The sequence below is a fragment of the Cucumis sativus genome, chromosome 7 (genome assembly GCF_000004075.3).
Source record: "Cucumis sativus cultivar 9930 chromosome 7, Cucumber_9930_V3, whole genome shotgun sequence".
Lineage (NCBI taxonomy): Eukaryota > Viridiplantae > Streptophyta > Magnoliopsida > Cucurbitales > Cucurbitaceae > Cucumis > Cucumis sativus.
This window is the reverse complement of record NC_026661.2, coordinates 7868049-7882475: the sequence shown is the minus strand read 5'-3', so window position 1 is coordinate 7882475 and position 14427 is coordinate 7868049. Positions and strand designations below refer to the sequence as shown.

Below are 14427 nucleotides of genomic sequence, written 5' to 3'. Positions count from 1 at the left end.
ATGCATAGCTCAAATCAAAATAGGTTCTATTATATTTCACCAAAAACTACATTTACAATCTTGAAGAATGGTGACATCACAGTACAACAAATTTGTTCGAAGGATAACCTGGCAGATTTTATTTACAAAATCATTTACTACCGCAACCTTTGAAAAATTGGAGCATAGTATCAAAAGACGACTACTCAGATATTTCGAGTGATGTTTCCATGAGGAAGAGTAAATTGTATTTTTGTAAGTTGATAGCTTTATAAAGGAGCTAGGTTTCTAGATTAAGACTCTCGCGATAATAACACTTACTCATTAATTCTCTTGTTTTATAGGAAATAATAATTATTGGAGCCAAAAGTCAAATACAATAAGAATCACATAATTTAAAGCTAAAATGAGCACAAACTAACCAAGCCAAGAATAGTGGTATATTCGTAATTAAAGTTAAAGTGACATTGTCCTCAGTGTTGCAATGTCGAAGCTCGGTGCAGAAAGGCAATAGCTACCAAAATCTAGTGTCGTGATGACCATTATAAAGTCGCAACATCGAAGGTGACAAGCACAATGTCTCGATGCCCAACTACAACTTCTCGATGCTACAAACTTACAGCGTTCGTTAGCACTTGTGCACGCCTCCCACCAAGCAACCCAACCTGAATGGCCTATTTAAGCCATTTTTCTCTTGTATTTTCATAATTCACTCGTTATTTTTCAAATTTATCAAAAGCATTGGTCAATTCTCTTGTAAAACGTCTCTTAAGATTAATAAATTTCTTTCTCAAATTCTTCCATGAAATGTCTCCTTTCTTTGAATTTCTTCTTGAAACTAGTTTGAGAATGATGAAGAACTAATGCACTTTTCTTTAGGAAGTTTAGTTCTAGAAATTCTTTATTGAGAATCTTGTCCAAATGCTTTCTAATTAATTAATTTCAATTTTTTGTTGAATTCCAATCTTGTTTTTATAATTAATTTTTGTTTGATTGGCTTTATCATCCATGATTGGTGAATTTACTTTAATTTCTATTTTTTTAAAAAATTTCATGAAAATTAAACAACTAAGATGAAAATGATATCTTTGAATTTAGTATGAATTAGATTTGGTTCTTGATTCATTAATAAATGTTGATTAGTTTTATTCTTGAACTAATTAGTTGTAGATTGAATTAGATTGGAATTAATTTATTTGTTCTATGATGGAAAGAGTACTAGAATGAACCATTCTCATTTTAACTTTGTTCACAGAGGTTTTATTTCTTTCTTGTGCCCTATTGTTTTAAAAATACAAAAACAATTACTTGCTTTACTCTACTTTCTTGGTTTGTCGCAACAAAATCCCCCCTTTATATGTTAGAATTCTGGTATTCTTTTTTTATCAAGATTTGCATAAATTCTCTTTGGTTCGCCCCCTAAACTTTTACTTACTATCTTTGTTAGTACTTAACCCAATTGATTGCGTATCTTTTCTTAAATCGAACTCCCTTTCCAAGTTAACTTAAGTGTACATAAAGTAAATGAAGTATATAGTTTTTTCCTTTCACTAGGATTTTATTTCCATTGAAACTTTTGCAGTAAGATTTTAACGAGATATATTTCATAGGTTGAATGAGCAATCTAAGAAGAGTATTATAGAAATTATTAAATAGATGCTTATTATGTTTAGAGTCAAAATAACATGTGTCACTTCCTCCACATCTTCAAGATACTCGCTTTTAGTTTCTATATAATCTTATATATGATTGTCAAAGTGCTTATAAATATGGGTATTTGGTGGGTGTTTGAGATATACACGTATGGATGGAATTTCTAAGAAAGTTGGAGATAGTAGAGATTTTTAGAAGATTTTTTTCTATTTATAATTTCTTATTTTCTTATTTATTTTATAGAAAATTCTATGAATCTATTTTGTAAACAGTTACGATATTTTGTTATTATTTAAAATGTTCACTTTGTTTGCACCATACTTATAATTAATTTATCCAACTAAAAGCACTTTAATTAAATAGTTAATCTACTAAAATTATGGTTTACCAAAATTAATTTCATAAAACTAATACAAACATAATTTGTTTTAACTTTTCGCGATATTCTAATTAGCATTCTCATGCCCAAACAAACACAAGTTTTTAGCAATGTTATTCTCAGCCATGAGATGTCTACAAAATCCAAAACCAAATAATCCAGTAATGTGTTATTTAAACGTGATATCACATTTACAAAAACGGAAAAGAAGAAAAATCTACAAATATTTTGTTGGAAAACCACTAGAGGTATTTAATGTCACGACTAAAAAGAAAAAAAAAAACATAATTTTTGGGATTATTTGAGGATCAAACTATCCAACTTTGTAGGATCTACAACTTCAATCCATCCTTAAACCATCTCCTAACATTAAAGAAACAAAATAAATTTACTCTTGAAGAAGTGGGCAGTAGCATAATACTCACAATCGCCTCGTCAACACCCATTCGAATCAATGGAGGGAGCATGAGCCAGCGTGCGGTGACCATCAAAAAGAACAAAACAAATGGGCCGAGAGAGCATGGGTGGATGTTGGAGGGCAAGCCAGGGCGGCCTTAGCGCGACCTCAGCGGCCATGCAGAAGCCGTGAAGAACGAAAAAGAGGAGACTTCCCAGGTGGGAGGGGCACGGGTGAAGTAATAAAAGATGAGCTCGTGCATAAGCCGGACACAACGAACGTAGCTACCATACCCACCAATTGGGCCCGCCTACGCCCAAAAATGCGGGAAGTTATCACACGGGTGGGATCGTATACGGCCGGCCTTAGAATACTCGAACATCAGGTTCCATCGACGGCTCCAGAAATCCTGAAGCGAACTCGAGAGATAGGGTTCGTCGAACTGTGGTTCCATCGGAGCTCCGAAGATGGCCTTCGCCGAAGAGAACACAAAGCGAGCACGGATCTCCACGCCTAAGTACAAATGAGAAAATACAGAACGGAAACGATGGCCGGATGCATACGATTCTGGTAATCTAGAGCCGAACGACAATCGCTAGAAGCAAGACCTTCAAACAAAGAACCATCGGATTTCCAATTCTATTGGATCTGATTGTTGTTGTTGATCTTGATGGGAAGGCAGAGCGTGGCGCGAAGTGGAGGAAGCTCGGGAGAGGGGAAGAGAACAGAGGACCCAGATCGAAGGCAAAGAGGAGGAGTTTGAAATTGCCGAGCCAGAGAGAAGAAGGCGGTGGGACCGCAGAGATGGAAGGAGCGGAGATTGAGAGGAAGGAGGAGGAAGATGAAGAGAACGGGGAAGAGAGCAAGGAGCCTTGGGATTCCCTTGGGGATCTTGGAAGTGAAATAGTAGGAGTAAGAAATGAGAGGAATGGCAATTGTCCATACCTTGGCTAGTCTGTAGACTCGCCGTGGTTCATTTGGTTACCGGGACGGTGGGTACGGCAGAGATTGAGGTAGTGTTAAATGGTGAGCCGTCATCTTAGTTGAAATTTCGTTGTTTCTGCATATTTAATGATAGAGAGAGAGAGAGATGGATGAGATGAATATGATTTATCAAATTCAAACTAATATTAATATTACATTTCTTATTTTCAAAATAATAGTGATCTCTACTATTCAATTTCTTACACATCACAGGTTGTCAAAGAAATAAATATTACACATTTCCAAAATACACTATATTTGGTTTCATTTCATTTTCTTATCTCCTTCATTCACTCTTCACCAACTTGTTCTTTTTATATATATATATTTACTCTTGCTTCATTATTCACTATTTTGTTTTTTCTTCCCAACACATTTTCCTTTCTCTCTCTTACTTTAATACTTCTTTCTTTTTATTTCTTAACCGACAATCGTATGATGACTTACGTAACTTTGTCTTAATCTTGAGTGTATTATGAACTCTCTTGTTTAAAATGAATTGTTCTTTGATTTGTACATGTAAGAGTGACCAAATTATCAACTCAATATGCTTATCATTTTGGGGACAAGATTGAATGGAGAGCTGATCACATAAGATAGAATTCACTTCTTCTTGACTTTAGGGTAAGTAGACGAGTGTTCCCTTAAATGGTTTCTCTGAGTATTTGAACAAAGGGTCTTACCCTTTCTATGACATGGAAGGGGTTTCTATTTATTGGTTGGGTCATAAACAAGTTGTTCATTATAGAAGCACTAATATTTAGTGGTTTATATTCGTGAGTCTTTAATGAAGTGTACACAAATCAAGCATAAGCATCCAACCAATAGAGAATCAAATGATCAAATTCTAGAGATCGAACCACATCGCATCAAATCAATACAAGTTTAATTCCACGAATCAAATTTCTCCAAAAATCTTGTGGGAACACATACTAATAATAAAGGTTGTTGTGGAAGTGAATTGAAGGGATCATGCATGCTTTTGTGTAATATACTAAATTCAAGGGCAACAAAGATGGAAAAGGAGAGTACGATGGTGGGTGATGGGGAGAATGACGATAAGGAAAAGAAAGAAAAGAAAACATACCGATAAACTTGATGAAGCTATGAAATTGGGGGTGGAAGGACATAGTAACAATGAATTTGTTGATCTTGGCTAATGGATATAGGGCGGCTTCCATGTGAAGAGGTAAGGAAATGGGATGGTGTGGCTGATTTTGCGAGACGGTGAACTTTAAGTTGGGGTTTATTTTACTTACCCCGTTTTAATTTAATGAAAAGATAAATTAATAAAAAGTTGAAGGAAACGATGACAAGAAAGATGTCATGGTTTATTGACGCTTAAAATGTGTCAGGTTTTCCTATTAAAAAAACGCGTCTATTTGGCATTAATTACACATTTTCCCCAACCCAATTTTTCTATTCACTTGTGTCATTTGAATTTCAAATTTCTTATAGTGTAAGATGGCATTAAGAAAAAGCTACAAAACTTATTTTATAGTTAAAACATGAAGTTCTTATTAGTCTATTATAGTATTTATTTGCAGCATTAATTATTTGTTCAAAATGTGTATATATAGATAAGCATTTATACAATATTCATATTGCCAACAAAAAGAACCTATAGTAAATATTCATTTGCCAACAGAAAGAACATATAGTAATGTGTATCATTCATTTGAAGATGAACAAAAGATAAGCTTTTTAAATTACAAAATGTTGATATCAAAACTCCAATAGAAGATCAAGAATATGACGATAAAATCATAGAGAAAAATTTGGATTCAAAAGTTTTGATTTTTTTTTTAGATTTTCATCTTATTTGAAGGTCTTTTAAAAAATATAACAAAACGGCAAAATACTTATACCGTACAAACAATTTCGAAAAAAGAAAAAATTCACAAGTCAACAATGAGAAATACCAAAAATGTCTCGTGATTAATTGACATCCAGTGTGCATAGTATATTTGAAAAACGATTATTTAGATTTGAATATTATTTCCTATACGGTCGTTTAGATTTGGATTGGCTACCCAATTCTGAACAATTTTTTTCATAATTTTTTGGAACACGATTCATTAGCTTGATTGTTTAAATTTGGGTTGTCAAATCTCATCGATTTTTTAAATATTTTGTAGTACTTGTTTATATTTGAAAACGGTCATTTATATTTAGAAAATGATCGTTTAGATTTGATACACAATTGTTTAGATTTGATCGTTTAAATTTGGCTACCCAAATCTAAACAATTTTTTAAAGAGTTTTTATATTTTACTTTTTTTTTTTACACAATAGTTTAGATTTGGCTATACAATATTCCAACTATTTTTTTCACGTATTTGAAACAATCATATCCGGCAACAAGTACTTATGTGTTTTTTTCAAATATAAAAGATTTGGCTATACAATATTCCAACAATTGTTTCAAATATATAATTATTTTGAGTTCTTTGTTTATATATAATTACCGAGACGAGCGTTGTACGTGTTTAGACCTTTCTTTTCTTTTGAAATTATCTATATTTTTCTTATTTTGAAATAATATATATATATATAAAGAAAATAATATTGTATCGAGGAACGTTCAACAATTTTAAAGAAACATAATAAGATTATTAAAGAAGATATTACTCCATTAAACTAATACATTTTTAATACAGTAATCATAAGGACGGAGGATAAACGTTCAATCTCAAATGATGGAGTAAATTTAAGATAGGTAATTAGTATCTACCATTTTTTTAATAGAAAAAGTTTATATAAATTGTTTATTACTCATTTCAAATTCATCAGCCATATCCAAAAAAAGTAACAAATATGTGTTATGTAAATTTTAGATTTATGGAATTTGGAAGGAGTAATAAACAACTTATATAAGTATATTAACTTTTTGTAACCATTATCTTAAATTTTCTCCAAGACAAAAAGACTTTCAAACTCCTTCATTCTCAAATTTTGAATAGCCATAAACCTCTAATCATAAATGTCTACAAACAATAACTTATATAACTTTTTTTAAAAACGGTAGATACTAATTACCTATCTAAAACATTTTAAGATGGTAAGAAGGTACAAATAAGATTGTTACAAAATAAGGTTGTTACTTTCTCGATAAATCAAGACTCTAATCTTATATTGCTGATAATAATGTACTACATACTAAAATTTGTAAATAATTCGTACAACTTAGAAAAGTTATTAGTTTACAGTGATTATTATTTATAAAAAACTATATAAAAAGATCAAGGTAACAAACCTAAGTAGAAGAGAAATTTCAAATGTTTATAAAAAATATGGAAGAGAGTTCTTTCTATTGTTGTAGAAGAGAAAAGTTACACATTTTTTTGAAATTTCATCATTAATATACATTATAAATTTTAAAAATTAAATTATAGAAATAAATAGATAATTTTTCATATTGATCTTCTTAAATAATAAGTTACGCATGAACGTGGAAATTTGAAAAAATATAAATGGTTAATGATAATTATATATTTTTTATATTAATTAAATAATCGATTATAAATAAAAAAAATCTAATAAATTTGGTTGATATTGTAAATATAGAATTTGACAAAGAGTAGAATCGTTCAAAAATGATTCTTTTTCTTAAAGCCGGATAAGGATATAGACATGCACACATGCATATATAATTGTTTAAATATTTATTTTATTATTTCATCTTATAAAACAAACATTTAAAAAAAATTGGAGAAGTTTAAGAATTAATCCATTCATCAACTCAAATTAATTAAAAGTGTAGTTGAAGGAAATAGAGGATTTTTGGTTTCAATGACGTTTTAAGTTTATTATACTGTAGGTCGTGTGCATGTTTCATTTTAATTATTAGGCTTTCAATAAATAAATTTTACTTTTCAAAATTTTATTTTTATCAAAGAATTTATTTTTATTCATATTCGCTAAACAGCTCTAATAATTTTAATTGAATGAGACATATCATTTAAAGAAAAGTTGAAGTGGGTAGTCTTTCATCAATATAATATAATAGATTGTTTTAGAATTTTGAAACTACTTCTTAAAATATTCTTCATTTTAAATCTTTTATTATTGTAGAACCGTCCTTCAATACTTTATTTCTTCTCCTGTTTTTAATGTCTAATTATCTTTTCTTATACGGAAAAAACGATTTGTTCATTCTCGTTCTTCCCCATTTGTAGATTACAAAATTTGTTCTACCTTGTTCTTCCTCATTGGTATATTACAATTGCTGTCCAAGATTTCTTAAGTTTTTTTTGTTGTTTTGTTTTCTTTCCTTGGTTTTGTAGTGGACATACTGCTATTATGCATCTATGAAGTCTTCTTTTTTATATTGATGCATCTATGAAGTCTTCTTTTTTATATTGTATTAATCTTGATTTTAAAATATCAATAGTACATTAATTGCAATATAAAGTATATTAAGAGTACTAGATATATCAAGAAATATTAGGTATATCAAGTGTGTATTAGATGTATCAAATGTATATTAATAAGAACATTTGTAACCATTTTACATCTTGTATATGTAAGTTGGACTTTGTTTTTACCATTTTTGTGAATGATAAATATGTACTATGAACTTAATTATTATAATTTGCTTTGTTTTTTTGTGCAAGTGTCCCTCATTTAAATGCATTTTTTAATTTTATAATGAGTTTAATAAACGAAAAAAAACATGCGGTAGAGACTAAATTAAAAATTTATTCAAAATAATTAAACTAAAATGAGACACTTCAACACAAAGAAACTAAATTGAAATTTCTTGGACGAGAATAATATTCCGTTTTATATTTAGACGTGAACAAAAAGGTAGAAAATTGAGCTGATTTTGAGATAAACAGACTTTTACTTGAAACAACCGATATATAGCATACTTACAAAGTTAAATTTGCCATCTACTTGGATATACAAGATCATTCTACGGCCTATCCACCAAGTAATGTAGTTTGGTTCGCCAAAAAATGCTTTACAATCCCAGTTAGGCGGCCAAGCAAGAGCTAAGTGTATTGTACTATTCATTAAGCCAACCAGCTGAATTTTGGTTCGAATACGGGTATTGAGGACCAGGTGCGAACCCCTGTGACACGCCCCTGAAACCAGAGGATGTGTGCACTCTAGGGTCGAAAGTGCTGCCGCCGTTCATCTGACGTGCAACACCCATTCCTCCCAATCTAGTGTGGTTTAACTCATCGAGTCGAGGCACATATCGTTGTGTTGCTGAAGTGTTCATCCAACGGGATGGTTCAGAAAATGTACCCAGATGCCCATAACTAGCTGGGATTGCCCCAATCCTACTATACCTAGGATCAGGTCCAACTTGATAATTACTTCTTAAATTGTCAGTATCTGGGTGCCCGTAATGACGAATATGTGACCGTATTTCAGAGTCCCTCATATACGTGTCAACACCGGTAGAGTAGGGTTTATAATTAAGACCAACACGTCCTCCCATTTGATCCACGATACGTTCCTCAACATGTCTAGAACCAATATCATACATGGGACTTGCATTATTTGACCATCCAGTGTTCCCACGTGGGTAAGACTCCTCAGCATTGAGGTTGTACTTTCTAGTAATGTCATCAGTTAAGCTGATCTGTGCAGCATCGTAAGGAGCTCCGAGGTTGGTGTTTGGCTCAGTCATAGTCGACCCCGACTGTTGATGATGTCCAATCCCATCCACATCAGCATATGGAGGCATCTCAACTGACTTACTGGATGTATGATCACTCACATTTGGAGAAGCAGGAGGTCTCTGTTTAATCTCAGTTAAAGGCCTTTTACAATTACGTCTGCTGCTCTCTTCTGATGTCTCACCATCACCTCTTCGAGGTATTTCTTCAAAACGCTGCCTCTTCTTCCTTGGAGCCTCAGGAGACAGATTAGGATGGATATCCCGATTGTCATGACTCTCTCTGTCACTATCTCTCTTCCATGTTTTCGTGGATCCATTTTTAGGAACTCCAGAGACAAATGATTCGCTCTTTGAATCTTCTGGTTCATCTGGTGCTAGTATAGTAGATTCTTTTTCATGAATATCATTAGCTGAAGTTTTAGACCTTACGCCTTTTTCTGACTCCAATTGCTTAGGCATTGATATATCGGAACCTTTTCCCATTCCTGAGTCCTCTTGTTGCCTATGCGTCGACAAATCAGAACTCTTTTCCTTATCAGAAACTTTTACCATTCCTGAGCCCTCTTGTTGCCTGTGTCTTGACAAATCAGAATTCTTTCCCTTATCGGAACCTTTTCCCATTCCTGAGTCCTCTTGTTGCCTGTGCCTTAACAAATCAGAACTCTTTCCCTTTTCAGACTCCTCCAGTTGCCTCACTCTTAAAGTATCAGAAGCCTTCTCTTTTTCTGAATGCGCTTGTTTCCTTAGCCAGAGATGCCCATGCTCTTGGGCTATGGCTGTGTGTTTATGAGTCCAGTCACGACGGCTCCATAAATAGAGCACTGGTGGCCTGACATTCCACTGATCCATCTGCTTGTCTTTAGCATCGACAGATCCAGGAAGATAAAATGACTGAAAAAGGATGAAAAGAATCAGAATTCTCAATAATATTAACAGAAAATTGCAACAGGAACTTGTTCTTGCCAAAATACCTTTCCTGACAAAAACTCAGTATCCTCCCAAACCAGGTCATAAGGAGTCATTTTTTCATCCAACCTGCCAGTAGAAAAAAGGTGAGTCAATGAAAATTTCGTAAAGAGCTTTCTTTCCTTTTAAACAACATCCAAGTAGATGCAAAGATAAAATGCGGACCACCATTACCTCTCTGTTTCAGGAGGAACAATAAGAATAAGAAGCTTTGGGTTGAACTCCAGAGCTTTGTCAACGAATTTGTTTGCCAAAGCAGCCTTAACTCCGAATGGAGGATTTAGCCCCATGATCTGCTCCCACGAGATACAAAGGGAGGTAATCAGCTACATTTAATAGTAAGCCACAAAGATCCAGATAACGTATGCCATCATATATAAATCAATGCTTTATTAATTTACATATTAACATTAAAAACAAATTATTTATTTTCAGCCAGATAATCTTCTTATAAATGTAATATTTTATAATATGTATGACGACTTAGTAGATAAACTAAAACATGGCGTCCATTTCAAAGATTTTTCTTCCATTTTCAGCAGTCTGCACAAGTGGAGGCTGGAAGGCTACATTTTTTCCTCTTTTTTTTTTTCTGTTTTGCATTTTCTTGTCTTTTAATGAGTTTCTTTCCCTTAATACAGTTTTTCTTTTACCAATTAAGGTTTTATTCCAGTGTTGTCTTTAATCGGTTAAGTTTTTTGGTTAAGTTTTTTGCGTTGTCGTGTGATGTACGAAGACTAAGGGTATTGGGTAATTAGGTAATATTCTAGTTAATTCCCTTTTTACCCCAATTGTAATAGAATTCTATAAATAGGAGTCTTCTCTTGTTTGAAGTATATTATTCATTCTAATAAAAGATCCACAATCTTGGTTCTTGGAGGATTTCTCCCTGAGGTTACTTAGGCTACATCATCGTGGTTAATTGTTTTCTTTGTCATTATAAATTTTGAGTATGTTCTGTAATTTTAAGCAATATCATAATGTTAAAAATATATATTTTATATTTGATTTAATAATGTTTTCTTAATTTAAAATGAGACTAACAACTCATACTACCTCGAGGTGTGCCTCTCATAAACGTTCCTAACAATTATATAATCTACTAAGAAAAGAAAAGGATCGAGTGAAATTTCCTACGACAAAAAAGCAAAAGCTCTGCTTAGAGAAGAAATATGGAACTAATTTTGGACATTTGATTCAAACGACAAACGAGTCTCAAAGTATGAGACCAAAATGGTATTTAAACCTCAGTATTAATCTATTTTATTTATAGAAGTTTCTAAAGCATTAAATGATATATTTCTTAAAATGCTTCTAAAAAAATATAGCGTGAAAAAGCAACCAACAAGCAATTGTTCACACTTTTTTCTTTCTGAAGCGAAAACTTTCATTGAAAAGATGAAAATAGAGACTATTGAGCACTCACCAATTGAGATCCTTTAGGAAATTCCTTCGGTTGCACAGTCATCCAATCCCTTTTTTCAAAATTGAAATCATTCTGCAAGAAAAGGCATGAAACCGCCATCCAGCAATCAAAGATGACCAAACAAATATTATTACAAAATGTAGAAAACAAGCAACAAGCAACCAGCATGAAAGAAGCACGAGAAGGTCTGATAACAGAGTGTAAGAAGCAATCTCCTTGAGAAAAGAGTGTTGGAGTGCAGAAAATATAGTAAATAAATAAGTAAAAATCATAAGAATTAGTAGTCGAACTAAACAACATATTCAAATCAGCAATACGATAATGATTGGTCAAAACACATAATCGCCATGATATATCTGACTTCTATAAAACTAAAAATGTAAGTTTGGGTTGGTGTACCTTCGGTGGAATAAAGTCAAAGTTTCTAAACGAGCATTGTTTACCCGTCTCATCAAGTTTTTTCTTCATTAGAACACTAAAGTCATTTGCACCGCAGCAGAAATCCACGATCTGTAATTATAGAAAAAGTTTTAGAATGCAGCAAAATTCAATTATGATATAAAACAAAAAGGGCACCATACATGACGCAATTATAAAATTGGCATGACCTTAGGTGGGGTTCGAAAGTAATAGCTACAACATACATAATTGTCCCAAAAGAAATCCCTAACCAATAAGTGAGACTATCAGTATCACAAGCGACAGCACCAGCAGTATTTAAGTTGCCAAACATCAAAACAAGCTTGGAGAGGTTATCTCCTTGGTACCAGATGACTTTGGGTAGGGCTTAATCGCAAAGACACAAGAATTCCACAACAAAAGTTCAATTTCTGAACCAAACCACCAAGCTAAACTTTAACTTAAGGAAAACAAGGTGTACATTTTTCAATCAAAGTGAAGAACTTGACAGGAACTATGGGTGTGATTTTTCCGCTTGAACGTTTTAACCATCAAATCAAAGAGCACAGAAAATCTATCTCCTTCGATAAGTATCACTGTAGCATGATAATTGAAATGACCTTAGGGTGGGGATTGAAATCAAGAGCTACAACAAACATCCCTGTGGAGGAAGAACTACAAAAAACATCGTTGAAGAAGCAGTCCATTCTCTTCTTCTATGTAATCCATAAGCATGAATCATATGTGTCCACATAATCCCTTTTTATTCATTGAAAAGGATATGTTAGAGTGAGTAGGCCCAAATATCATTGGGAATAGGAGTAGACCATCCAAAGGAGAAGACAGTACACCATGAATCTGTACAAAGGAATATATTCCTCCATTACCAAGCTTAAACTTTGCAACTTGAAATGCTGATCCATGGACTTCTCAAACCTAAACCAAGCTTACCCGAAGTGCACCAAAGATTTGGATCAACTCCATGAATACTTCTAACAATTTTGCACCATAAAGAGTCCTGCTCCTTAAGGATTCTCCAACTCCATTTAAACAATAAAGCTGTATTTCTGTTTTCATTTCCAATCCCTAGACCACCATCTTTTAGAGCTTTCGAAGCTAACTCCTGTTTAACCAAAGGATTCAGCTTGCTGCCTTTTTTACCTTCCAAAAGAAGTTACATAAAAGTCTCCAATTCTTGTATCACAAGAAAGGCATTTGGAATAAGGACATATTATAAGTTGGTAGGTTGGCCAAAACTGAATTACATAAAGTTTAACGGGTCATTGATTCCTCTGCTTCTTTTACTGTTAAATCCCTAATTGATGATTTAACTTGTTCAATAGGGTCCTCTACCAGAAATCTTTATTCTATTATTCGGTCTGATCACTACCAAAGAAAATTAAATTATTCTGGGAACTTAGTCACGGTGCCATTAATACTGCTGATTGCCTCCAACGCCAAATGTCGTATATGTCTTTTTCTCCTACTTGGTATGTTGTGTGTCAAACTGCTGCGGAATCTGCCTCTCACCAATTTGCGCACCGTTCCTTTGCTACTCAGTTTTGGCACATCATCTGGGATGCTTTTTGGTTGGTCGATCTCTCTTTCCAATAAAATCTTCTTGGTGGGTCACCTTTTTGTGGGATGCAAAAAGACAATTTGGTTGGCTATTGTTCGTGCCTTCTCCTAGACTTTATGGACTGAGCACAATAGGAGGCTGTTTCAGGACTCTACTGCCTCTTTTACTTCTTTTTTGGACACCATTTTATCTACTGCTTTTTATTGGTACAAAAATGGGCACCCTTTTAAGAACTATAGTCTCTCCTTTCTCTTTTCTTTTTTTTTTCGATAAGAGACAAGTATATTCATATAGCAAAACAGAACAACCTAAGGGCGAGGAACAAGAGGGCCCTCCCCAGGAGAAGCTAGGGAATTAAGACATAATGACCTTCCAATTGTTGAAAATCATAGAAAGGCTATAATTACAAAAGTGTTTGGTGTAGTTCGTACTCCACCAAGAGGCAGTGTGTTGAACCACAGTCCAAAAAGAATCAAAAGAATTAAATCTATCTTCAAAAATTCTGCTATTCCTTTCTTTCCAGATGCTCCACAAAAGATATTTCCTTTAGGGCTGTAACCTCTAATATTAAGACCTTCAATCATCCAACTATCAATCTTGCTAGGAAGGCAGAGCTCCAAGTCAAAAATACCAAACAGAGTGTTCCAAGCTTTTTTTGTGAAGGGACAATGTAGAAATAGATGATCCAAGGTTTCCTCATCTTTAGCGCATAGGCAGCACATCGTGGGGCTAATCAATGTGTTCTGAATTTTTCTTTGAAGTTTCTCATGGGTGTTGAGGCTTCTGTAAGCAAGCGACCATAAGAAAAACTTCACCTTCTTCGGAATTTTATTCTTCCAAATATGACGAATCAAGGTAACAGCAATGTTGGGGATCTCTTAGTTAAGTTAAGAAAAGTAGATTTTGTAGTGAAGTTGTCATTCATATTAGGAATCCAGTTAAGACTATCATTCCTAGCAATGGGGGCCCAAGAATGAATAATTTCTAGAGCTGAAGCCGCATTGGCAATCTCGTTGTCGAGCATGTTTCT

General features: G+C 33.4%; 1 protein-coding gene and 1 pseudogene across 1 annotated transcript in view; both read right to left on the bottom strand.

Moving 5' to 3' along the window:
* Positions 1 to 2446: 2446 nt before the first annotated feature.
* Positions 2447 to 3386, bottom strand: LOC116405238 (annotated as a pseudogene).
* Positions 3387 to 8124: 4738 nt separating this feature from the next.
* LOC116405237 (protein ENHANCED DOWNY MILDEW 2-like) overlaps positions 8125 to 14427 on the bottom strand; it is a 33981-nt gene continuing 27678 nt past the window's right edge. The window contains 5 exon segments of the mRNA XM_031889199.1: positions 8125 to 9918; positions 9999 to 10062; positions 10168 to 10286; positions 11420 to 11491; positions 11819 to 11929. Of these exon segments, the coding sequence (XP_031745059.1) occupies positions 8404 to 9918; positions 9999 to 10062; positions 10168 to 10286; positions 11420 to 11491; positions 11819 to 11929 (1881 nt within the window). The 3' untranslated portion in view covers positions 8125 to 8403.